The sequence below is a fragment of the Ornithorhynchus anatinus genome, chromosome 11, assembly GCF_004115215.2.
Source record: "Ornithorhynchus anatinus isolate Pmale09 chromosome 11, mOrnAna1.pri.v4, whole genome shotgun sequence".
NCBI lineage: Eukaryota > Metazoa > Chordata > Mammalia > Monotremata > Ornithorhynchidae > Ornithorhynchus > Ornithorhynchus anatinus.
Window position 1 is genome coordinate 57,536,399 of NC_041738.1, and position 24,040 is coordinate 57,560,438.

Below are 24,040 nucleotides of genomic sequence, written 5' to 3' on the forward strand. Positions count from 1 at the left end.
TGCTCTGCACATAGTAAGCGCAGACTGTAAACCCGTCAAAGGGCAGGGACTGTCTCTATCTGTTACCGATTTGTCCATTCCAAGCGCTTAGTACAGTGCTCTGCACATAGTAAGTGCTCAATAAATACTTTTGAATGAATGAATGAACAAATACCAACATCGTTATTATTATGATGATTACAGCGCTCTGCCCCCAGTAAGCGGGGATGAAAACTGTGAGCCCCACATGGAACAACCTGATCACCTTGTATCCCCCCAGCGCTTAGAACAGTGCTTTGCACATAGTAAGCGCTTAACGAATACCAACATTATTATTATTAAGAGAAGCAGCGTGTCTCAGTGGAAAGAGCCCGGGTTTGGGAGTCAGAGGTCATGGGTTTGAATCCCGGCTCTGCCCCTTGTCAGCTGTGTGACTGTGGGCAAGTCACTTCACTTCTCTGTGCCTCAGTTCCCTCATCTGTAAAATGGGGATGAAGACTGTGAGCCCCACGTGGGACAACCTGATTCCCCTGGGTCTACCCCAGCGCTTAGAACAGTGCTCTGCACATAGTAAGCGCTTAACAAACACCAACATTATTATTATTATACGATGCACTGCCTCGGCCTCCTCCCGCTAGGAGGCGCTGGAGGGAAGAGGAACGGGAGGCTCTGGGCATGCGCAGAAGCCCGCCCGTCAGCGCCGGGCGGGTGTGCGGCTCCAGCTCTCCGGCGCCACCTGCCGGATGACCTCCGCATCCAGCGGGGCCGGGCTCGGCCCCCTCCGCGCCCTCCCATTGGGCGGCTCTCCCGCCCGTCCCGCGGCCTTAGCCAGTCAGAGCGCGGGGAGGGCGGGGCTTAGGGGAGGCGCGCGTTCCGATTGGCTGCTCTCGAAGAGGGGGCGGGAAGGCGGTCGGGGCCCAGGCCCGGACACGTGGCCCGAGGAGTGGCGGAAGAGGCCGAGATGCAGGTGGGCGGAGTGGGCCTTGGGCCTTGGGCGGACCCCTGCAACGGTTTCCCGGGGGCGAACAAACAGTCCTCCCGGCTGGGGGGTTGGGGGCCCTTCCTCCACCGTTGGCGCCTTCTTTTTCCTTTCTTTCTTCTTTCTCACGCCTCCCTTCCCGCAGGACCACCAGCAAGTGCCCATCGACATCCAGACCAGCAAGCTGCTCGGTACGTAGGTCCTCTCTCTCTCTCTCTCTCTCTCTTACCCAGTTGCACTTTCCAAGCGTTTAGTACAGTGCTCTGCACCCACTAAGCGCCCTGGAAATAATGTTGGTATTTGTTAAGCGCTTACTGGGTGCAGAGCACTGTTCTAAGCGCTGGGAGGTACAGGGTCATCAGGTGGTCCCACGGGAGGCTCACAGTTAATCCCCATTTGACAGATGAGGGAACTGAGGCACAGAGAAGTGAAGTGACCTGCCCACAATCACACAGCTGACAGGTGGCCGAGCCGGAATTCGAACCCAGGACCTCTGACTCCGAAGCCCAGGCTCTTTCCACTGAGCCTCGCTGCTTCCCCCGATGAATGAATACCCCCTTTCCCTCTGCTCCTCCCACCCCACCCCTCAGCCCTGTGCTCATTTGTATATATTGTTTATTACTCTATTTATTTTGTTAATGATAATAATAATGGTGGTATTTGTTAAGCGCTTACTATGTGCAGAACACTGTTCTAAGCGCTGGGGGCGATGCAGGGTCATCAGGTGGTCCCACGTGGGGCTCACAGTTTTAATCCCCATTTGACAGATGAGGTCATAGAGGCATAGAGAAGCAGCGTGGCTCAGTGGAAAGAGCCCGGGCTTGGGAGTCAGAGGTCATGGGTTCGAATCCCGGCTCTGCCACTTGTCAGCTGAGTGACTTTGGGCAAGTCACTTCACTTCTTTGGGCCTCAGTGACCTCATCTGTAAAATGGGGATTGAAGACTGTGAGCCTCATGTGGGACAACCTGATGACCCTGTATGTACCCCAGCGCTTAGGATGGTGCTCTGCACATAATAAAGCACTTAACAAATACCAACATTATTATTGTTATTAAGTGACTTGCCCACAGTCACACAGCTGACAAGGGGCAGAGCCGGGATTCGAACCCATGACCTCCGACTCCCAAGCCCGGACTCTGTCCAGTGAGTTAATAGGTGCACATCCCCCTGGTTCTATTAATTTGTTGAAGTTGGCTTGTTTTTGTTTTGTTCTGATTTATTTTGTTGTCTGTCTCCCCCATTTAGACTGTGAGCCCGTCAGTGGGCAGGGATGGTCTCTATCTGTGACCGATTTGTCTATTCCAAGCGCTTAGTACAGTGCTCTGCACATAATAAGTGCTCAATAAGTACTATTGAATGAATGAATGGGAGCCCGAGGATGGTGGGGAAACCCCAAGTTAGGTTCAATCTCCTCCGAGAAGCCTTCAAGCGCTTAGTATAGTGCTCTGCACACAGTAGGTGCTCAGTAAACTGTCCGTTTACATGTTCTGGTATCCACCCTCTTCTAGACTGTGAGCCTGTTTGTGGGCTGGGGTTGTCTCTATTTCTTGCTGAATTGTACTTTCCAAGCGCTTAGTACAGTGCTCTGCACCGAGTAAGCGCTCAGTAAATATGAATGAATGAATAGGCACCCGAGGACTATGGGGAAAGGCCACGCTAGGCTCAGTCTCTTCTGAAAAGCTATCAAGCGCTTAGTATAGTGCTCTGCGCCCAATAGGCGCTCAATAAATTGTCCGTTTATGTGTTTTGATATCCGACCCCTTCTAGACGATGAGCCCGTTGTGGGCTGGGGTTGTCTCTATTTGTTGCTGAATTGTACTTTCCAAGCGCTTATTACAGTGCTCTGCACACAGTAAGCGCTCAATAAATACGATTGAATGGAGGACTGAATAAAGACCATTGATTGATTCCCTGACTAAGGCCTCCTCTCCTCTTCTCCCATGGCCTTCTGTGCCGCTCTTCCTTCTTAATAATAATAATAATAATTATGGTATTTGTTAAGCGCTTAGCTATAATAGTAATTATGGTGTTTGTTAAGCACTTAACTATAATAATAGTAATTATGGTATTTGTTAAGCGCTTAACTATGCTCCAGGCACTGTACTGAGCGCTGGGGTGGATACAAGCAGATCAGGTTGGACACAGTCCCTGTCCCACGAGGGGCTCACAGTCTCAGTCAGCATGGCTCAGTGAAAAGAGCCTGGGCTTAGGAGGCAGAGGTCGTGGGTTCTAATCCCGGCTCTGCCCCCAGTGAAATGTGACTTTGGGCAAGTCACTTAACTTCTCGGTACCTCAGTGACCTCATCTGTCAAATGGGGATGAAGACTGTGAACCCCACGTGGGACAACCTGATTATCCTGTATCTATCCCGGCGCTTAGAACAGTGCTCGGTACATAGCGCTTAACAAATACCAACAGTATTATTGTTGTTTTTGTTCTGTTTTGCTTTGCTGTCCGTCTCCCCTGTTGAGACTATGAGCCCGTCGTTGGGCAGGGATTGCCTCTATCTGTTGCTGAATTGTCCATTTCAAGCGCTTAGTCCAGTGCTCTGCACATAGTAAGCGCTCAATAAATGCTAATGAATGAATGTAGATAACAATGAGAGCTGAAGTGGTAGTTGGGAAGGTGGGGCCTGGAGAAGAAGAGAATTCATTGGAGAAATGATTATTTACCGATTATTGTTATTTAATTATTTCCTGAGCGCAGAGCACTGTACTGAGTGCTTGGGAGAATAACGTAAAACAGAGTTGGTAGAAATGTTCTCTGCCCACAACGAGCTGATAGTCGAGAGAATGTACAATTTGAAACAGGGAACCGTTGAACTGCCCATCAGGACCCTTTTATGGGGGGTGGCAGAAGTCAAAAAATATTTACAATTAGAGGAATCAGAAGATACGATTGATTGTGCAGTTGGTGAGGCGTGTGTACGTAAACGTCAAGGAGTCGGTCGTTCGTATTTATTGAGCGCTTACTGTGGGGAGAGCACCGTACTAGGCGCTTGGTTGTAGGTCCAATACAACCATAAACTGCCTACGTGCCCTAAGGTAATTAATTGGAAATTAATTGGGGACGGTGGATTTGAGGCGGTGGGATCTTAGGAAGGCTTTGAACAAGGGGAGGGCTGTGATCTGTCAGATTCGGGAAGGGGATTTCAAGCTGGAGGAACGGGGGAGACGAAGGGCGGAGGTGGAAGAGTTGAGACTGAGCTAGGGTTAGGAGATTAATTTGGGATGGAGCGGAGAAGAAGAGCCGGCGGGGGGGTAGCCCCAGGAGGGAGCCGGTGTGTAAGGGAGAATTGTGGCAGGGAACTTGGAAGCCAAATGTGAGGTTTTGTTTGATGGGGGAAACCAGCGGAGGGTTTTGAGGAGTCAGGAGGTGTGTGGTGATATTTAAGGAATTCGACCCCTGCCGTCACCTGTAGTGTGAACTGGAGAGGGGAGAGGCTGGAGGTAGGGATCAGGTGAGGAGACAGATCCAAAATTCTGGCTGTGATATAATAATAATAATGTTGGTATGTGTTAAGCGCTTACTCTGTGCAGAGCACTGTTCTAAGCTCTGGGGGAGATACAGGGTCATCAGGTTGGCCCACGTGAGGCTCCCGGTCTTCATCCCCATTATACAGATGAGGGAACTGTGGCCCAGAGAAGTGAAGTGACTTGCCCATAGTCACACAGCTGACAAGTGGCAGAGCCGGGATTCGAACCCGTGATCTCTGACTCCACTGAGCCACGCTGCTTCTCTAACATAGTAGGCGCTTAACAATTACCGTAATTGTGGCATTTAAGTGCTGTGTCCCAGGCACTGTACCAAGCGCTGGGGTAGTTATAAGGTAATCAGGTTGGACACATGGAGCTCACAAACTTCATCCCCATTTTTACAGATGAGGGAACTGAGGCTCATGACCTTCATCCCCATTTTACAGATGAGGGAACTGAGGCCCAGTGAAGGGATTTGCCCAAGGTCACACAGCGGACAAGTGGCAGAGTCGGAATCGGACCCCACGTCCTTCTGATTCCCAGGCCTGTGCTCTATCCCACACTTATTCTCTAAGAAGAGCTAGGTCCAGGGGGGTAGCAGCCTGTGGTGGAGAGCAATACACGGATTTGAGGAAGGTTCTAGGAAAAACCTGCGGGGCGTAGCCGCAGATTGAAATGTGAGAGTTGAAAGGCACCAAGGAGTTGAGGATGGCACGTAGATTGCTTGACGCGGTGAAGAGGGGGCAGCCAACAAGGATTTCGAGGAGCGAGGCGACCACTGGCGAATGACATTTGGAAGAAGTGACCAGGGAGCAGAACGATGTATGAACTGGAGAGAGGAGAGGCTGGTGTTCTGCATGTGGATGATTTATTTCTCCCCCTCTAGACTGTAAACTCGTTGCGGGCAGGAAATGTGTCTGTTATATCGTTAATAGGGTGTGGCCTGCACACACTAAGCGATCGATAAATACGATTGACCAGCGAGGAAGGTGATGGAGAAGCCTAGACCGGATCTGACCGGATCCCACTGCCCAGAGTGGTGGCCGCGGGGGTGGGCGAGGGTGGGAGGATTTGGGAAATATCGTAGCGGAGCGACCGTACCTGCAGGATTCAGCAACGGACCGATTGTGACAGTTGAAATCGAGAGAGATACTGAGGTGGTGAAGTTTCTGGGCCAGGGAGGGTGGGAACGTCGTCGGCTGGGACGGGCACGTTAGGAGGAGAGATGGATTTGGGAGGGAAGATGTCGGTCCAGTTTTAGATCCTACCGAATGTAAGGTCACGATAAGGCATGCGTCCGGAGACGGTGTGGAAACAGTCGATCAATCGGTCGTATTTATTGAGCGCTTACTGGGTACGAAGCATCGTACTAAGCGCTTGAGGAAAGAGCACGGGCTTGGGAGTCAGAGGTCATGGGTTCGAATCCCAGCTCTGCCACTTGGCAGCTGTGTGACTGTGGGCAAGTCACTTCACTTCTCTGGGCCTCAGTGACCTCATCTGTAAAATGGGGATTAAGACTGGGAGTCTCACGTGGGACAACCTGATGACCCTGCATCTACCCCAGCGCTTAGAACAGTGCTTTGCACATAGTAACCACTTAACAAATACCAACATTATTATTATTACTATTAATCCCGACTCTGCCACTTGTCAACTGTGTAACTTTGGGCGAGTCACTTCACTTCTCTGTGCCTCAGTTACCTCATCTGTAAAGTGGGGATTAAGACTGTGAGCCCCACATGGGACAACCTGATTACCTTGTATCTCCCCCAGTGTGTAGAACAGTGCTTGGCACATAGTAAACACTTAAAATGCCATTATTATTATAGTATAACAGCAGACACATTGCTGCCCACAGTGAGCTCACAGGCTGGTGGGGGAGACAGACATTAATAAAAATAAATGGACAAATAAATATATTACAGATATATGCATATGAGAAATGCCAGATTGTAGAGCACTTGGAGGTTGGGCAATCAATCAGTGGAATCGATCAATATATTCCATTGAGCATTTGGTGTGTTCAAAGTACAGTTACTAATTGCTCGGAAGCGGTGAGACTGAGGCTCATGTGGGACAGGGACGGTGTCCAGCCCAATTTGCTTGTATCCACCTCAGCGCTTCGTACAGGGCCTGGCACATAGTAAGCGCTTAACAAATACCATAAATATTATTACTGTTCAAGTTCAGAAGACTTGGTAGGTACACTCCCTGTCCCCAAGTGGCATCAGGACAAGAGAAAGAGATTTGGGATAAAAAAAAGTATCCCCTTAAAGGCGGTAATTAAAGCTTTGGGAGCAGATGAGCGTCCAGGGACACTCACATTTCAGTGGCAAGAATCAGAGCCGGCAAGAGAGAAGAGGAGAAGCAGTGTGGCCTGATGGATAGAGCCTGGGAGTCAGAAGGACCTGAATTCTAATCCCAGCTCTGCTACCTGTCTACTACGTGACCTTGGGCAAGTCACCGAACTTTGCTGTACCTCAGTTACCTCATCTGTAAAATGGAGATTAAATTGGTGAGCCCCTTGTGGGACATGGACCGCATCCCACCTAATCAGCTTGTATCTACCCCAGTGCTCAGTACAGTGCTTGGCACATAGTAAGCACTTAACAAATACCAAAAAAAAAAACAAAGAAGAAGAAGCAGCCAAGAGGTTGGAGGAGAACCAGGAGAGAACTGTCAGTAAAGCCCAATTTGGATAGTGTTTCTGGAAAAAGGAAGTAATTAAGGATTAGAGATGTCTGCCGTGAAAGAGGATTAAGATAGACTAGGCCCCAGGAGCGGCGTGGCTCAGTGGAAAGAGCCCCAGCCCCGGGATCAGGAGGACCTGGATTCTCATTCCGGCTCCGCCCCTTGTGTGACCTTGGGCAAGTGGCTTCACTTCTCTGCCCCTCTGTTCCCTCATCTGTAAAATGGAGATTAAAATGTGAGCCCCATGTGGGACAAGGTCCGTGTCCAACCCAATTATCTTGTATCTACCCTGGTGCTTAGAAGTGTCTGGCACATAGTAAGCACTTAACACATACCACAATTATTATTATTATTATTATTACTTTGGATATCCGAGCCTGCCTCCGGCGCACCCACCGTCCCCTTGATTTTTCGTCTGGCTTGCCGGGGTGGCGATAGCCAGTGGTGGCGTCCCCCGGCCCTGCGCGGCTGGCGGGCGAGCTCAAGGGACCGGGCGGGGTGTGATCGTTTCGGCCGCAGACTGGCTGGTGGACAGGAGGCACTGCAACCTGAAATGGCAGAACCCGGTGCTGACCATCCGCTCCAAGATCCACGCGGCCATTCAGGACATGCCGGAGAGCGAGGAGTTCCGCCAGCTGCTGTCCGGCTCCCGTGAGTGGCTCGGGGACCCGTGGGGGGAGGAGCCCACCCCCCCCGAGAGGGAGAAGGTTGGCTGGTTTCCCTTGAGGGGGCTGGGCAGAGAAGCACAGTGGATAGAGCAAGGGCCTGGAAGTCAGAAGGTCATGGGTTCTAATCCCGGCTCTACCACTTGTCAGCTGGGTGACCTTGAGCCAGTCACGTCGCTGGGCCTCAGTTCCCTCATCTCTACAATGAGGATTGAGACTGTGAGCCCCTCGCGGGACAGGGACTGTGTCCAACTCGATTTACTTGTATCCTCCCCAGCGCTTAGTACGGTGCCTGGCACATAGTATGCGCTTAACAACTATCACTGTTATTATTATTGTGAGCCCGAGTTTTCTGCTGCTAATGGGGATCAGTTTAGCGGGGAGAAGGGGTGTTAAACCCAGAGAGCAGCATTCTCTCTCAGGGAAGCAGCAGGGCCTAGCGGATAAAGCCCGGACCTGGTTTCAAACCCCAGGTCCCCTCCCCCGTCTGCCTTGTGACCTTGGGCCAGTCACTTCACTTCTCTGTCCCTCTGTTTCCTCGTCTGTAAAATGGGGTTAAGAAGAAGAAGAAGAATGATGGTGTTTATTAAGCGCTTACTACGTGTCATGCGCTGGGGTAGATACAGACTAATCAAGTTGGACCCAGTCCTTGTCCCACTTGGGCCTCACAATCTTAATCCCCATTTTATAGATGAGGGAACGGAGGCCCAGAGAAGCGAAGTGACTTGCCCGAGGTCACTCAGCCGACACGTGGCGGAGCCAGGATTAGAACTCAGGTCCTCCTGACTCCCAGGCCCGTGCTCTATCCATCAGGCCATGAATTTCCCGAGGGACGTGATCCATGTCCAACCTGATTAGCTGGTACCTACCCCAGTGCCTGGCACACAGTAAGCCCAGAAATAATGCCGTAAAAACTACACTCAGTGCCTGAGCATTTGAGCGAGGCGGATGGGCACGATCTCCCCCAGCAACGGTCCCCTTTACCTCCCAGACATTCACTACTTCCACTGCCTGAGTATCGTGGACCTCCTGAAAGGCACCGAGGCCTCCACGAAGAACATCTTCGGCCGCTATTCTTCCCAGCGAATGAAGGTGAGTGCCAACCACCCAGGCAGAGAAGCAGCCAGAGGCCGAGACCCCAAAAGGGCTTAGGATCCCCCTCTCTCGCGCTCTTCCCGGGCCCCAGACGCGTGAATTCCCAAGAAGGAACATCACCAGCCCCTTGAGCTCATGTCAGATTAATCAATTGTATTTATTGGGCGCTTAGCTCGTCGTGGGCAGGGAATGTAATGATAATAACTGTGGCATTTGTTAAACGCTTACTATATACCAGGCAGTGTACTCTGCCACCTGTCAGCTGTGTGACTGTGGGCAAGTCACTTAATTTCTCTGTGACTCAGTTACCTCATCTGTAAAATGGGGATGAAGACTGTGAGCCTCACGTGGGACAACCTGATGACGCTTTATCTCCCCCAGTGCTTAGAACAGTGCTCTGCACATAGTAAGCACTTAACAAATAATAATAATAATAATAATAATAATAATAATAATGTTGGTACTTAACAAATACCAACATTATTATTATTATTAATATTATTATTAATAGCTGGTGTAGATACCAGAAAATCTGGTTGGTCACAGTCTCTGTCCCACAAAGGGCTCACAGTCTCAATCCCATTTTACAAAAGAGGGAACTGAGGCCCAGCGAAGTGAAGTGACTTGCCCAGGGTCATACAGCAGACTAGTGGCGGAGCCAGGATTAGAACCCGTAGCCTTCTGACTCCCAGGCCCGTGCTCTATCCGCTACACCACGCTGCTCCTCAGTGTGTCTGTCTGTTGTTCTATTGTTGTCTCCCAGGTGCCCGGTACAGCGCTCAGCCCGAAATAAGCACGCAATAAATACAGTCGAATGAATGAATGCTCTGGGCAGAGCACTGTACTGAGCGCTTGGGGTGCTTGGAGTTTCAGCCTGGCAGCTTCGGCCCTTTCAGATCCGCTAGGCAGTGTGGGGAGATAGAGGACCTGGGAGAAAATGGGGTAGATGGAGGGTTGCTGCCCTCTGACTGGTTTTGCTTCACCTCCGTCCTTTGCTCCCTCTAGGACTGGCAGGAGATTGTGGCCCTGTATGAGAAGGACAACACCTACCTGGGTAAGACGGTAGTGCCCCGTGGCTACTAGAGCAACGGCACGGCCTATTGGGAAGAGCAGGGGCCTGGGCGTCAGAGGACCTGGGTTCTAATCCCGGCTCCGCCGCTTGCTCGCCGAGTGATCTGTGGCGAGTCCCTTCCGTTCTCTGGGCCTCAGTTCCCTCCTCGGGAAAATGGGGGTTACGACCCTGGGCCCTAGGTGGGACGGGGACTGCGTCCGACCCAGTTACCGGTGACCAGATATCTACGCCAGCTCTCAGCACGGTGCCGGGCACATAGTAGAGAAGCAGCGTGGCTCAGTGGAAAGAGCCCGGGCTTGGGAGTCAGAGGTCATGGGTTCGATTCCCGGCTCTGCCCCTCGGGTGACTGTGGGCAAGACACTTCTCTGGGCCTCGGTGACCACATCCGTAAAACGGGGATGAAGACTGCGAGTCTCACGTGGGACAACCTGATGACCCTGTATCTCCCCCAGCGCTTAGAACAGTGCTCTGCACATAGTAAGCGCTTAACAAATACCGACATTATTATTATTATAGTAAGTGCTTAACGAGCGCCACAACGATTAGTATCGTCACTTGTAGAAGCTAACTGGCAGAGACATCCCCGGCCCCCCAGCGGGCTTACGGTCTCGCGGGACGGCCCTCGGCACCCGGTAAGGGCTCGACGGAGGAGACGGCTCGTTGGCGGGGGTCCCAGAGGGGGTCCGAGCGGGTCTCCTCGTCTCCCCGCCTCAGCGGAGCTAGCCAGTCTCCTGGTGCGCAACGTCAACTATGAGATCCCCTCCCTGAAGAAGCAGATCTCCAAGTGCCAGCAGCTGCAGCAGGATTTCAGCCGCAAGGAGGAAGAGTGTCAGCTGGGGGCCGCCGACATGAGGGAGCGATTTTACAGCTCCTGCAAGCAGTACGGCATCACGGTGAGCAGCCGGGGGGTCCCGCCGCCCCGCCTCCGGGGCTGAGCGGAAGTGGAGCGGACCCCCCCCCCCCCGTTCTAAGCTCGTTGTGGCCCGGGGTTGTGTCTCTTTATTGTTCTCTTCTACCCTCCCGAGCACTTAGTATGGGGCTCTGCGCACGGTAAGCGCTCAGTAAATACGATTGAATGAATGGGGGCTGCCCTGCTATGCCCAGGGGTCCCCTGGCCCGCGCGATAAAGTGGGGTGCCGTGTCTTTAGGGACAAGGGATGGAGGGGGTTTGAGGAGGGAGGCGAGGGCGATGGGTACGGGTGCCAAGAAAGATGGAGAAATAATTCTGTCGGGCAGTGGGGAGGGCAGAGTTAAAGCACGCAAGGATAGACTGGAAGAGGACTGACTGGCAGCCAATCGATGGTATTTGTGAAGCGCTTACTACGTGCAGACCACTTTACTACGCGTTTGGGAGAGTACAGTAGGACAGAGCTAGCAGTCACGTTCCCTGCCCAGAACGAGCTGACGGTCAGGCGCTCGATCGTATTTATTGAGCGCTTCCTGTGTGCAGAACACTGTACTAAGCGCTTGGGGGAGCACGGTCTAACAGATCCAGTCCCTGCCCACAACGAACTTATGATGTAGAGTCTAGACCCAGGGAAGCAGCGTGGCTCAGTGGAAAGAGCCCGGGCTGGGGAGTCAGAGGTCACGGGTTCAAATCCCGGCTCCGCCGCTCGTCAGCTGTGTGACTTTGGGCAAGTCACTTCACTTCTCTGGGCCTCAGTGACCTCATCGGTAAAATGGGGATGAAGACTGCGAGCCCCACGTGGGACAACCTGATCACCTTGTATCCCCCCAGCGCTTAGAACGGTGCTTTGCACATAGTAAGTGCTTAGCAAATACCGACATTATTATTATTAGACCCGCCTCTCGAGTCTCACCGTGGACCATCAAGAGCCCCTTTGACCCCCCCCCCCCCCCTTTTTCCCTCGTAGGGAGATAATGTCCGCAGGGAGCTGATGGCGCTGGTCGAGGACTTGCCCAGCCTGTTGGCCGAGATCGGGGCCGGGGCTAGGACCGGAGTGCTCGGGGAAGCCATTGACCTCTATCAGGCCTGCGTGGGCTTCGTGTGTGAGAGGTAAAGGGGATCCTGGGGGTGGCAGGGGGCGGGGAACACCCCCCTCAGTCTCTCCCCCTGCCCTGTGGGCTTTCTGCTTTTGCCCGCCAGGCAGTTGGGCACCAAACATTCATTGATTCCTTCGTTTACTCGTATTTATTGAGCGCTTAGTGGGTGCAGAGCACTGTACCGAGTGCTTGGGAGCAGCGTGGTGTGGTAGATGGAGCCCAGGCCCGGGAGTCAGAAGGTCATGGGTTCTAATCCCGGCTCCGCCACTCGTCCGCCGTGTGACGCTGAGCAAGTCCCTTCACTTCTCTGGGCCTCAGTTCCCTCATCTGGAAAATGGGGATTAAGATCGTGAGCCCCACGTGGGACATGGACTGCGTCCAACCTGATTATCTTGTATCCCAGCTCTTAGTACACTGCCTGGCACATAGTAAGCGCTTAACAAATACCGTCGTTATCAATGGGAGATTACAGTAGAACAGCATAACAGACGCGTTCCCTACCCACAACGAGCTTCCAGTCTAGAGAGGAGCAGCGGGGACCGCCCGAACGGCGGCTTCCTGACTCACCCCCGTGGGCAGGGTTGGGGGCGGGCCCACCGTCACCCCCAGCCTGGGCCCGGTGAAGGTCTGGGCGGGCGCAAAGGCCCAGCGGCCCGGGATGGCGGAGCGAGCCAGAGCTCCCTTGTGGTGTGCCCAGCCCCTCGGAGCGGGTGGTGCCCATGCTGAGACACGTGCAGGAGCGGGGAAACAGCACCGTATACGAGTGGAGGACGGGGAAGGAGCCCACCACCGTGGAGAGACCCAGGCCCGAAGAGCCACCGGAGCCCGTGGAAGACGATGCGGTGAGCGCCGGCCGGTCGGTCAGCCGACCCCATCTACCGAGCCCTTGCAGTGTGCCGAGCGCTGGACTGAGCGCTTGGGAGAGCGCACTTAGAACAGACACATTCCCTGCCCACAGCGAGCTTAGGGTCTGGAGGAGGGAACAGACACGAGCAACTGGTGGGGGTGAAGGGCACGGCTGGCAATGAGGATGGAGAAATAATTTGGCCGGGCAGAGTTGAGCGCTCCAGGATAAACCTGACTGACAGCCAGTCAGGGGTATTCGTGGAGCGCAGAGCCCTGTAGTAAGCGCTTGGGAAAGTACAATAGACCAGAGTTAGCAGATACGTTCCCTACCCATAAGGAGCTGACAGTCAGTCAAGCATATTTACTGAGCGCTTACTATGTGCAGAGCACTGGACTACTTGGGAGAGCACAGGAGAACAATAGAACGGACACATTCCCTGCCCACGGCGAGCTTACGGTTAGAGAGGGAGGCAGGCGTGAATAGAAATAAATGAATAAATTACAGATTTTAGCAGCTCTGGGCCTCGGCTCACCACCCGGGAGAGGGGTTGGTGGGCGGGGAAGACCCTGAGCCCGGACTATATGTGTCAGCTGGTTTCCGGGGTCTCGGGGATGAAGGGGTCGTGGCACGGGGTGCCCCTCTTTCGCCGGACCCTACTGGAGACCGTGCTGGGGCTCAGGCCTGCCAGCAGCCTGCGGATTGTTTTGGGGGTTTTTTATGGTATTTAAGCACTTACTATATGCCAGGGTAGATATAAAATAATCAGTTTAGACACAGTCCCGGCTCACATGGGGCTCACAGTCTTAATCCCCGTTTTACAGATAAGGTAACTGAGGCAGAGAGAAGTTTAGGGACCTGCCCAAGGTCACACAGTAGCAGAGTGGCGCAGGTTGGATAAGAACCTGGGTCCTTTGGACTCTCGATCCCGTGCTCTACCCACTAGGTCATGCTATTTCTCCACACTAGTAATAGCTGGCAGTAATAGTTTTAGCTAATAATAGTAGTGATATTTATAGCCGATAAGAGTAATCATGATCATTGTAGTATTTGTTAAGCGTGTACTTGGCAGTATACTAGATGCTAGCGTAGAGGTAAGAGAGAAGCAGTGTGTGACTTTGGGCAAGTCACTTCTCAGTGCCTCAGTTACCTCATCTGTAAAATGGGATGCTAGCACAGAGGTAAGAGAGAAGCAGTGTGTGACTTTGGGCAAGTCACTTCTCAGTGCCTCAGTTACCTCATCTGTAAAATGGGATGCTAGCACAGAGGTAAGAGAGAAGCAGTGTGTGACTTTGGGCAAGTCACTTCTCAGTGCCTCAGTTACCTCATCTGTAAAATGGGGATTAAGACTGTGAGCCCCACGCGGGACAACCTGATTCCCCTGTGTCTACCCCAGCGCTTAGAACAGTGCTTGGCACATAGTAAGCGCTTAACAAATACCAACATTATTATTATTATTATTAGTGGAAAGAACCACGAGCCCAGGCTTGGGAGTCAGAGGACCTGGGTTCTAATCCCAACTTTGCCACTTGTCTGCTGTGTGGCCTTGGGGAAATCAGTTCACTTCTCTGTGCCCAAGTCCTCCCATCTGTAAAATGAGAATTCAGTGCCTATTCCCTCTCCTGTTTAGACTGTGAGTCCCGCGTCAGACTTGATTATCTCGTATCCACCCCATTGCTCAGTACAGTGCTTAGCACATAATAAGCACTTAACAAATTCCTCTTCTTGTACAAGATAGACCAGACCCAGCCCTTGGCCCACCAGGGGCTCACAGTCCAAGAGGGAGGAAGAACAGGAATCTTATTCCCATTTTCCAGAGGAAACTGAGGCCCAGAGACACGGGACGTGGACCGTGTCCAAGCTGATTACCTTGTATCTACCCCAGTGCTTAGAACAGTGCCCGGCACGTCGTAAGTGCCTACAAATACCATAAAAAAAGAGAAAGCTAAGCGCCTTACCGCAAATCACACCCGGCAGGCGAGTGGCAGAGCTGGGTCCCAGGCCTGGGTTCTATCCACTGGGCCACACTGCCGTTAAAGCCGGTGCGTTAGCAGCCACGGGTCTGCGGGAGCCCGAGCCGGCTGGCGCCGGCCCCTCCGGGGGGGAGGGAGGCCTGGAGGTTGGCGACTCGGCCCAGGCTGACCCAGACCAGGGGCCAGGACGGGGAGACCCTCATCCCCCTGGCTCTGTCTCCGTCCCCAGATCGACTGGGGCAGCTTCGGGACGGAGCCGGCCTCCGCGGGGGCCGTCGCCACGGAGGCCGCCGGGATCGACTGGGGCATCTCTCTGGAGCCGGAAGGCGAGGTAGGTCCCTCCGGCCCGGGCCCGCGCCCCGCCGCGGTGTGAGTAGCGGGGAAGGGATGTATTCTGCGCTTACCGTGTGTGGAGCACTGAAATAAGCACCGGGGAAATGTGCACGGCGAACTGGGAAACTATAAAGAAGGTGGGGAGCGGGTCAGCCGAAATCAATCAACCAGAGCTATTGATTGAACGCCTACTGTGTGCAGAGCGCCGTACCTAGCCCTGGCAAAACATGCAGGGTGAACTGGGAACCGAAAAGGCGGGGAATGGGTCAGCGACAGGAAGAGCTGAAATCAATCAATCAACGGTATTTATTGAGCACCTACTGTGTGCAGAGCATTGTACTAAACGGTTGGTAGAGCACGTGAGTTGGTAGACGCATTCCCTGCTCGCCACGAGCTCCCGGCCTCATGATTCTGATGTGAGGGGCTGGGGACAGGAGGGAAAGGCCCGAATTCGTTGGTTTTCTCCCAGGAAGCTGCCGGTGATGGAATAGACTGGGGAGACGCGGACTCCGCCGTGGGCCAGATCACCGTGCTGGAAGTGGGAACGCACGGTAAGCGGGACCGCACGGTCGGTCCGGGGAGCCGACCGGGAGCTTCCGTGACAGGGGATAGGAGCAGTGTGGCCTAATGGCTAGAGACGGGGCCTGGCAGTCAGAAGGACCTGGGTTCTAATCCCAGCTCTGTCACTTGTCTGCTGAGTGACCTTGGGCAAGCCACTTCAGTTCTCCGGGCCTCGGCGATCTCATCCGGAAGATGGGGATTAAGACAGCGAGCCTCGTGTGGGACAAGGAAGGTGTCCAACCTCATTAGCTTGTATCTCCCCCAGCTTTAGACCATGCTTGGCACATAGTAAGTGCTTAACAAATAACTACCATTATTTATGTCTACCAACTCTCTCCCAAGCGCTTAGTACAGTCCTGTGCACTTAGTGAGTGTTCAATAAAAACGACTCATGGCTGGGAAACATCTGGGGAGGACAGAGCCCAGCGCTTAGAAGAGTGTGTGGGAGTGGGGCGGGGGGAGAGAGAACGAGTATTTACCTGCAATTGTATTTAATTGTATTGATGTCTGTTTATTAATAATAATAATAATAATTTTGGTATTTGTTAAGCTCTTACTATGTGCAGAGCACTGTCCTAAGCGCTGGGGTAGATACAGGGTAATCAGGTTGTCCCACGTGAGGCTCACAGTCTTCATCCCCATTTTCCAGATGAGGGAACTGAGGCCCAGAGAAGTGAAGTGACTTGCCCAAAGTCACCCAGCTGACAAGCGGCGGAGGCGGGATTAGAACCCACGACCTCTGACTCAAACGCTTACTATGTGCCATGTACTGTTCTAAGCACTTGGGTAGAAACAAGTTTATTAGGTTGGACACAGTCCCTGTCCCAAATGGGGCTCACACTCTCAACCCCCATTTTACAGATGAGGGCCAGACGAGGGCCAGGGAAGCGAGGTGACCCGCCCAAGGTCACGCAGCAGACACGTGGCGGGGTCGGAATTAGAACCCAGAACTCCCTGACTTGCCCAAAGTCACCCAGCTGACAAGAGGCGGAGCCGGGATGAGAACCCACAACTCCGAGCTCTTGCCACTGAGCCACGCTGCTTCTTCTATTGACGACTGTCTCCCCACCCCTGGCCCCAGACTGAGAGCTTGGCGTGGGTGGGGATTGTCAGAGTTTATTGTCCTACTGTACTTTCCCAAGCGCTTAGGACAGTGCTCTGCACACGGTAAGCGCTCAATAAGTAGCGTGTAGTGTAGGAAGTAGCGTGGCTCAGTGGAAATAGCCCGGGCTTGGGAGTCAGAGGTCATGGGTTCGAATTCCGGCTCTGCCACCTGTCAGTGGTGTGACTGTGGGCAAGTCACTTCAGTTCTATGGGCCTCAGTTACCTCATCTGTAAAATGGGGATTATTAATGATAATGATGGTATATGTTAAGCGCTTACTATGTGCAAAGCACTGTTCTAAGCACTGGGGGGTACGAAGTGATCAGGTTGCCCCATGTGGGGTACATAATCTTAATCCCCAAAGTCACACAGCTGACAAGTGGCAGAGATTGGATTAGAACCAGTGACCTCTGACTTCCAAGCCCGGGTTCTTTCCACTGAGCCACGCTGCTTCTCAACAATGTCAGTATTTGTTAAGCGCTTACTCTGTGCCGAGCAGTGTTCTAAGCGCTGAGGGAGATACAGGGTCATCAGGTTGTCCCATGTGAGACTCACAGTCTTCATCCCCATTTTCCAGATGTGGTCACCGAGGCCCAGAGAAGTGTCTTGCCCACAGTCACCCGAGGGGCAGATCTGGGAATCGAACCCATGACCTCTGACTCCCGAGCCCGGCCTCTTTCCACTGAGCCGCGCTGCTTCTTTGATTTAGACCGTGAGCCTCACGGGGGACAACCGAGAGAAGCAGCGCGGCTCAATGGAAAGAGTGCAGGCTTGGGAGTCCGAGGTCGTGGGTTCTAATCCCGGCTCCGCCACTCGTCCGCGATGTGACCTCGGGCAAGTCACTTAACTTCTCCGTGCCTCAGTTCCCTCATCTGTCAAATGGGGATGAAACCTGTGAGCCCCACGTGGGATAACCTGACGACCTTGTATCCTCCCAGCGCTGAGAACAGTGCTTCGAACATAGTAAGCGCTTAACAAATACCACCATTATTATGACCCGGTATCTTCCCCCAGCGCTTAGCACGGTGCTCGACAGAGTGAGCGCTGAACAAGTACCAAGAGGCCTTCCCAGACTGAGCTCCTCCCTTTTTCCCTCTGCTCCCTCTACCCCCCTCTTCACCTCTCCGCAGCTAAACCCTCTTCTCCCCCCTTTCCCTCTCCTCCTCCTCCCCCTCTCCCGTCCCACCCCCTCGGCACCGTACTCGTCCGCTCGACCGTGTATATCCTCATCACCCTATTTATTTTGTTTATTTTGTTTAATGCGATGTACATCGCCCTGATTCTATTTAGTTGCCATTGTTTTTATGAGATGTTCCTCCCCTTGACTCTATTTATTGCCGTTGTTCTCGTCTCCCCCGATTAGACCGTAAGGCCGTCAAAGGGCAGGCGCTGTCTCTATCTGTTGCCGACTTGTCCGTTCCAAGCGCTTAGTACAGCGCTGTGCACATAGTAAGCGCTCAATAAATAGTATTGAATGACTGAACCAACGTTATTATTAAATGCGTGAAGTGAGCTGGTGCAGTAATGAGCTCAGGCACGAGAGGGCGGTGTGGGATGGGATTTCCTGCCCAGCTGGTGAAGGTCCAACCCTGTTTTGGGGGGACGCGAACCCACCCCTTCTTTCAGCCCCCCGTCCCAGCCCCGGGGGACCTGCTTGACCCTTCGGGGACCCCAGGGCCACCCCAGGCCCCGCTTGGCAATAACGAATGATCGTGGTATTTGTTAGCCGCTTCCTACGTGCCACGCGCCGTTCTAAGCGTTCGGGTTGAGACGGGGTGATGAGGTTGGACACGGTCCCCGTCCCGGATGGGGCTCGCCGTCTCCCCCCCCCCCCCCCATTTTCATTCATTCATTCCATAGTATTTATTGAGCGCTTACTATGTGCAGAGCGCTGGACTAAGCGCTTGGAATGGACAAATCGGCAACAGAGACGGTCCCTGCCCTTTGACAGTCCCAGATGAGGGAACCGACGCCCAGAGAAGCCCAAGCCCAGAAGCAGCGTGGCTCGGTGGAAAGAGCCCGGGCTTGGGAGTCAGAGGTCATGGGTTCGCATCCCGGCTCTGCAACTTGTGTGATTGAGGTCACTTCACTTCTCGGGGCCTCATTTCCCTCATCTGGAAAATGGGGATGAAGACTGTGTGAGCCTAACGTGAGACGACATGATGACCCTGTATCTACCCCAGCGCTGAGAACGGTGCCGTGCACGTAGTAAGCACTTAAATACCAACGTGATTATTATTATTATTAATGGTATTTGTTAAGCGCTTACTATGTGCCAAGCGCCGTTCTCAGCGCTGGGGTCGATATAAGGTCATCAGGCTGTCCCACGTGGGGCTCACAGTCTCCATCCCCATTTTCCAGATGGGGGAACTGGAGCCCGGAGAAGTGAAGTGACTTGGTCAAGGTCACAGAGCAGGCAAGCGGCGGAGCCGGGATTAGAACCCACGTAGTCCGACTCTCAAGCTGTCATTACCTCTCTGCTCTCCTACTGCAACCCACCCCATTCACCGTCCTCCTGTAACACCAGCCTGCTCCCTGTACCTCGATCTCGTCTATCTCGCCGCCGACCTCTTGTCCACGTCCTTCCTCTGACCCTCCCCCTTCATATCCGACAGACGACCTCTCTCCCCACCTTCAAAGCCTTATTCAAATTGCATTTCCTCCAAGAGGCCTTCCCCGACTAAATCCTCTTTTGCTCTGCTCCCTCTCCCTTCTGTCTCCCCTGTGCATCGGATCTGTCCGTTTTTAGCACTTGTTTTTCACCATCCCTCAGCTCCGGAATGCTTGAGTCCGCATCTGTGACTTAAGAGTAATGATGATTATAACTGTGGTATTTGTTGCTCTTTCTATGTGTCAAGCACTGTTCTAAGCGCTGGGGTAGCTACAAGTTAATTGGGTTGGACACAGTCCCTGTCCCACGTGGGGCTCACATTCTAAGCGGGCGGGAGAACAGAAATTGAATCCCCATTTTACAAATGAGGAAAACGAGGCACAGAGAAGTGAAGTGATTTGCCGAAGATCACCCAGCAGGTAAGTAGCAGAGGCAGGATTAGAACCCAGGTCCTCTGACCGCCCCCAGTCCCAAGTTCTTTCCATTAGGCCACGCTGCTCGTCTTTTAACCCCGCCTCCCCCTGTAGACCGAACGCTTCACGTGGCCAGGAAACGTGTCTTCCGGCTCTGCCGTATGGCTCTCTCTCAAGCGCTTAGTACAGTGCTCCGCACCCAGTAAGCGTTCAACAAGTACCGTTGATCGATGGATTGCCAGGACTGCATTGCTTTCTCCGTCGACCCCCGCGTCACCCCCCTCCCTCCGTGTATCTTGCCCGCAGCTCCGGAGGGGGTGGCTCAGGGCCCGGACGCCCTCACGCTCCTCGAGTGGCCCGAAACCCGAAGTCAGTTCATCGACGAGCTCATGGAGGTACTGGGGGATCCTGGAAACGGTCGGGTAGACGGGCAGGGGCCGGAGCGGACCTCACTCACTCCTCGCTCGCCTGCACCTGCCCCCGTGACTTTTCTCTCTGTTCGTTATTGAAGCCTAGGGGATCGAGCCCGGGCCTGGGAGTCAGAAGGACCTGGGTTCCAATCCCGGCTCCGCCTCTTGCCTGCTGCGCGACCTTGGGCAAGACCCTTCACTTCCCTGTGCCTCAGTTCCCTTATATGTAAAATGGGGATAAAGACTGTAAGCCCTATTTGGGACATGGACTGGGCCCATCCCGATTAGCTCGTATCCACCCCAACGCTTAGTATGATGCTCGACACAAAGTAGGCGCTTAACTAAACCTTAAAAAAGTGCTTGGCATATAGTGACTAAGTACCACTATAATAGTTATTTATTTTGTTGTCTATCGTATATAGTCTGTCACTCTGAACCATGGTATTTTTGTCTCCTGTCTTGTATTGGAAGCTTCCCCAAGGGCAGGTAGCTGATCTGGTATTTTTATTTTATTTTACTTTTTTGGACAGTCCCAAATCCTAGCCCCGCACACGGTAGGCTTTTGTCAATTCTGGGGGACCCCGATATATCAGTACCCACACCCGTGATCCTGCTCCAGACTTTAGATTGCAAATATTCTGACGGTTTCCCGCTTCCCTCACCCGGTCTTCTGCGATTCCCTCCCACCTCACCTCTGAGGGGAAAGCAGATTCCCTCCAGCCCTCTGGGATTCCCTCCTCTTAAAGGCGGAGACAGACTCTAAGCCACCGTCTCCCAGCCCCTCCTCATCGTGGAGCCTCACGACTGCCAGTCGGTTGTATTTATTGAGCGCTTACTGTGTGCAGAGCACTGTACTCGGCCCTTGGGAGAGTACCGTATAACATTCTCTGCCCACAACGAGTTTACAGTCTCGAGGGAGCTTACGCGACTTCCCGGAAGAGGATTCGGGAAGTCCTGGGGGTGCCGTTTGGTCCCCGGAACGGAGGCGGGGGGAGCTGAATTCCGCCACTGTGTCGGGGCTGGGAATGTGCCTGTTTATTGTTATTTTGTACTCTCCCAAGCGCTTAATACAGTGCTCTGCACACAGTAAGCGATCAGTAAATTCAGTTGAATGAATGGTAGGAACCCTGCTGACCAGCCAAGCGGCCGCCCACTTCACCTCCATCCAAGCACCTCTCTCCTCTCCCTGAGAGGAAAGTTAGCAGATGGGGCGGGTCCAGACTCTGGCCCTCTGGCTTTCAGGGAATAGAGGCTTTCCGCTCACACACGTGATTGTCAGTCAGTTTTTCTCTCTCTCTCTTCCCCTCTCCCTTCCTACCCCCCCTCGTCCTCAGCTAGAGATCTTCTTGTCCCAGAGAGCCGTGGAGATGAGCGAAGAGGCCGACATCCTATCGGTGAGCCAGTTCCAGCTGGCTCCACCCTCGCTGCAGGGCCTGACCAAAGAGAAGGTGGTCGCCATGGTGTCCGCCCTGCAGGATCTGATCGGCGGGCTCACCAGCCTGCGCATGCAGCACCTGTTTATGATCCTGGCCTCCCCCAGGTCCGACCTCCCCTGCGGCGGAGCTCGAAGGGTGGCGTTTCCATCCCGGGCCGGGCCCTCGCCACCCCGCGCCACCCTTCCGCAGTTGGCCCTCGCCTCCCGAGGCGGGTGGGGTTGGTTTTCTCCAAGGTCGGAGAAGGGGGTGGGTCCCCTGGTGAGGAGGAAGGGGTGGGCGTGACTGGGGGGCGTCATGGGGTCGAGCGGGGGCGGAGGGTGAGGATCGGGTCGGGGGCAGGCCGGTCACCGACGGGGCTGAGTCTCCCGGCCAGGTATGTGGACCGGGTGACGGAGCTGCTCCGGCAGAAGCTGAAGCAGGCAGAGCTGCTGGCCCTGAAGAAAGAGCTGATGGTGCAGAAGCGCCAGGAAGCGCTCCGGGAACAGGCCGCCCTGGAGCCCAAGCTGGACCTGCTCATAGACAAAACCAGAGAGCTGCAGAAGTCGGTGAGCCGTGGACGGAGCAGGGGGCCGGAGGAGTGTGGCCTAGTGGTTAGAGAGCACGGGCCTGGGAGGCAGAAGGTCAGTGTGGCCTTGTGGATAAAACACGGGCCCGGGAGGCAGAAGGATCTGGGTGCTGGTCTGGGCTCCGACGCTTGTCTGCTGGGTGACCTTGGGCGAGTCACTCCACTTCTCTGGGCCTCGGTTCCCTCATCTGGAAAACGGGGCTGAAGACTGTGAGCCCCCCTGTGGGATAGGGACCGCGTCCAACCCGGTTCCTCTGTATCCACCCCAGCGCTTCGTACGGTGCTTGGCACGGAGTAAGCTCTTAACAAGTACCACAATTATCATTATCATTATTAGAGCACGGGCCAGGGAGTCAGAAGGATCTGGCTGCGAGTTCCGGCTCTGCCTCTTATCTACTGTGTGGCCTTGGGCAGGTCACTGAACTTCTCTGTGCCTCAGTTACCTCATCTGTAAAATGGGGAAAAGGTCCGTGAGCCTCAGGTGGGACAGGGACTGTGTCAAACCTCATTTGCTTGTATCTATCTGAGCGCTTGATACGGTGGCTGGCACGTAATAAGTGCTTAACGATTCCCACAGATATTATTATTATTATTACTAATATTATTATTATTACTATTCTGTGGGCCTCGGTACCCTCATCTGTTATATGGGGATGAAAACTGTAAGCCCTACGTGGGACAGGGACTGTGTCCAACCTCGTCAGCTTGTCTCTACACCAACGGCTTAGTACGGTGCCTGGCACACGGTAAGCACTTAACAAATACCCAGTGTTTAGAACGGTCCTCCAGCGCTTAGAACAGTGCTTGGCACATAGCGTTGAACAAGTACCGTCATCATCATTATTATTAAATACCATTAAACGAATAAAGAAGTAGGCCCGCTGAGGGGAGTTTGGGCACATGCCGCTCACTGAGAAGCAGCGTGGCTCACTGGAAAGAGCCCGGGCTTGGGAGTCAGAGGTCATGGGTTCGAATCCCGGCACTGCCATTTGTCAGCTGGGTGACTGTGGGCAAGTCACTTCACTTCTCTGTGCCTCAGTTACCTCATCTGTAAAATGGGGATTAACTGTGAGCCTCACGTGGGACAACCTGATTACCCTGTATCTACCCCAGTGCTTAAAACAGTGCTCCGCACATAGTAAGCGCTTAATAAATTCCAATATTATTATTATTACTTGGTAATCCTGTCTTTCAGATCGAAGCCGACATCTCCAAAAGGTACAGCGGGCGGCCGGTGAACCTGATGGGCACCTCCCTGTGAGGCCCTGCCCCGTTCCTCTCCGTCTTTGGAGTCGGGCGGCCTGTGGCTCGGGCCTCTCTCCGGGCCTGGGGGAGAGGCGGGACCGGCGCCCTGGAAGCCGGAGACGCGAACTCCCGCGGCTCTCTACTCTCCAGATGAAGTTGCCACGGTGGAACCACGAAGATCCAGTTGTCCAGAACCCTAGGACTCTGGGTTCGGCCTGTGTGGCCCCGAGAGGGGTGTTCAATAAAGCCTCCTGCCGGCTCTTTGCACGACTGCCTCTCGAGGTCCAGAATCCAGATCTGCATCTGCGTTTCCCGTCTCTGTATTTCTGCCATCTTGGGCCCTTCATAATGATGGTATTTGTTCAGCGCTTACTATGTGCCAAGCACTGTGCTAAGCGCTGGGGTCGATTCAAGATACTCACGTTGTCCCATACGGGGCTCACGGTCATTAATCCCCGTTTTACAGATGAGGTAATCGAGGCCCAGAGAAGTGAAGTGATTTGCCCGAGGTCACACAGAGGACATGGTAGGGAGGCGGAATTAGAACACGTGACCTTTTGACTGCCAGGCCCGAGTTCTTTCC

The 24,040-nt window shown here is 53.7% G+C and overlaps 1 protein-coding gene across 1 annotated transcript; it reads left to right on the forward strand.

The window, feature by feature from the left end:
* The first annotated feature begins 865 nt into the window (after window positions 1-865).
* CDK5RAP3 (CDK5 regulatory subunit associated protein 3) lies at window positions 866-23,759 on the forward strand. The gene is made up of 14 exons (XM_029075847.2): window positions 866-946; window positions 1,104-1,149; window positions 7,646-7,777; window positions 8,783-8,883; window positions 9,892-9,940; window positions 10,673-10,851; window positions 11,833-11,975; window positions 12,660-12,804; window positions 15,009-15,110; window positions 15,582-15,663; window positions 20,108-20,196; window positions 21,546-21,751; window positions 22,021-22,192; window positions 23,408-23,759. Exons 1-14 carry the CDS (start codon window positions 941-943, stop codon window positions 23,471-23,473), a joined length of 1,518 nt encoding a protein of 505 aa, XP_028931680.1. The 5' UTR covers window positions 866-940; the 3' UTR covers window positions 23,474-23,759.
* The last annotated feature ends 281 nt before the right edge of the window (window positions 23,760-24,040 follow it).

What these genes read in the sequence shown, in the direction of transcription:
- CDK5RAP3 (XM_029075847.2), top strand. An exon ending in ATTCTTCCCAGCGAATGAAG is followed by an intron (nt 8,884 to 9,891) that starts GTGAGTGCCAAC and finishes TGCTCCCTCTAG; the next exon opens with GACTGGCAGGAGATTGTGGC. An exon ending in TCATCGACGAGCTCATGGAG is followed by an intron (nt 20,197 to 21,545) that starts GTACTGGGGGAT and finishes CCTCGTCCTCAG; the next exon opens with CTAGAGATCTTCTTGTCCCA.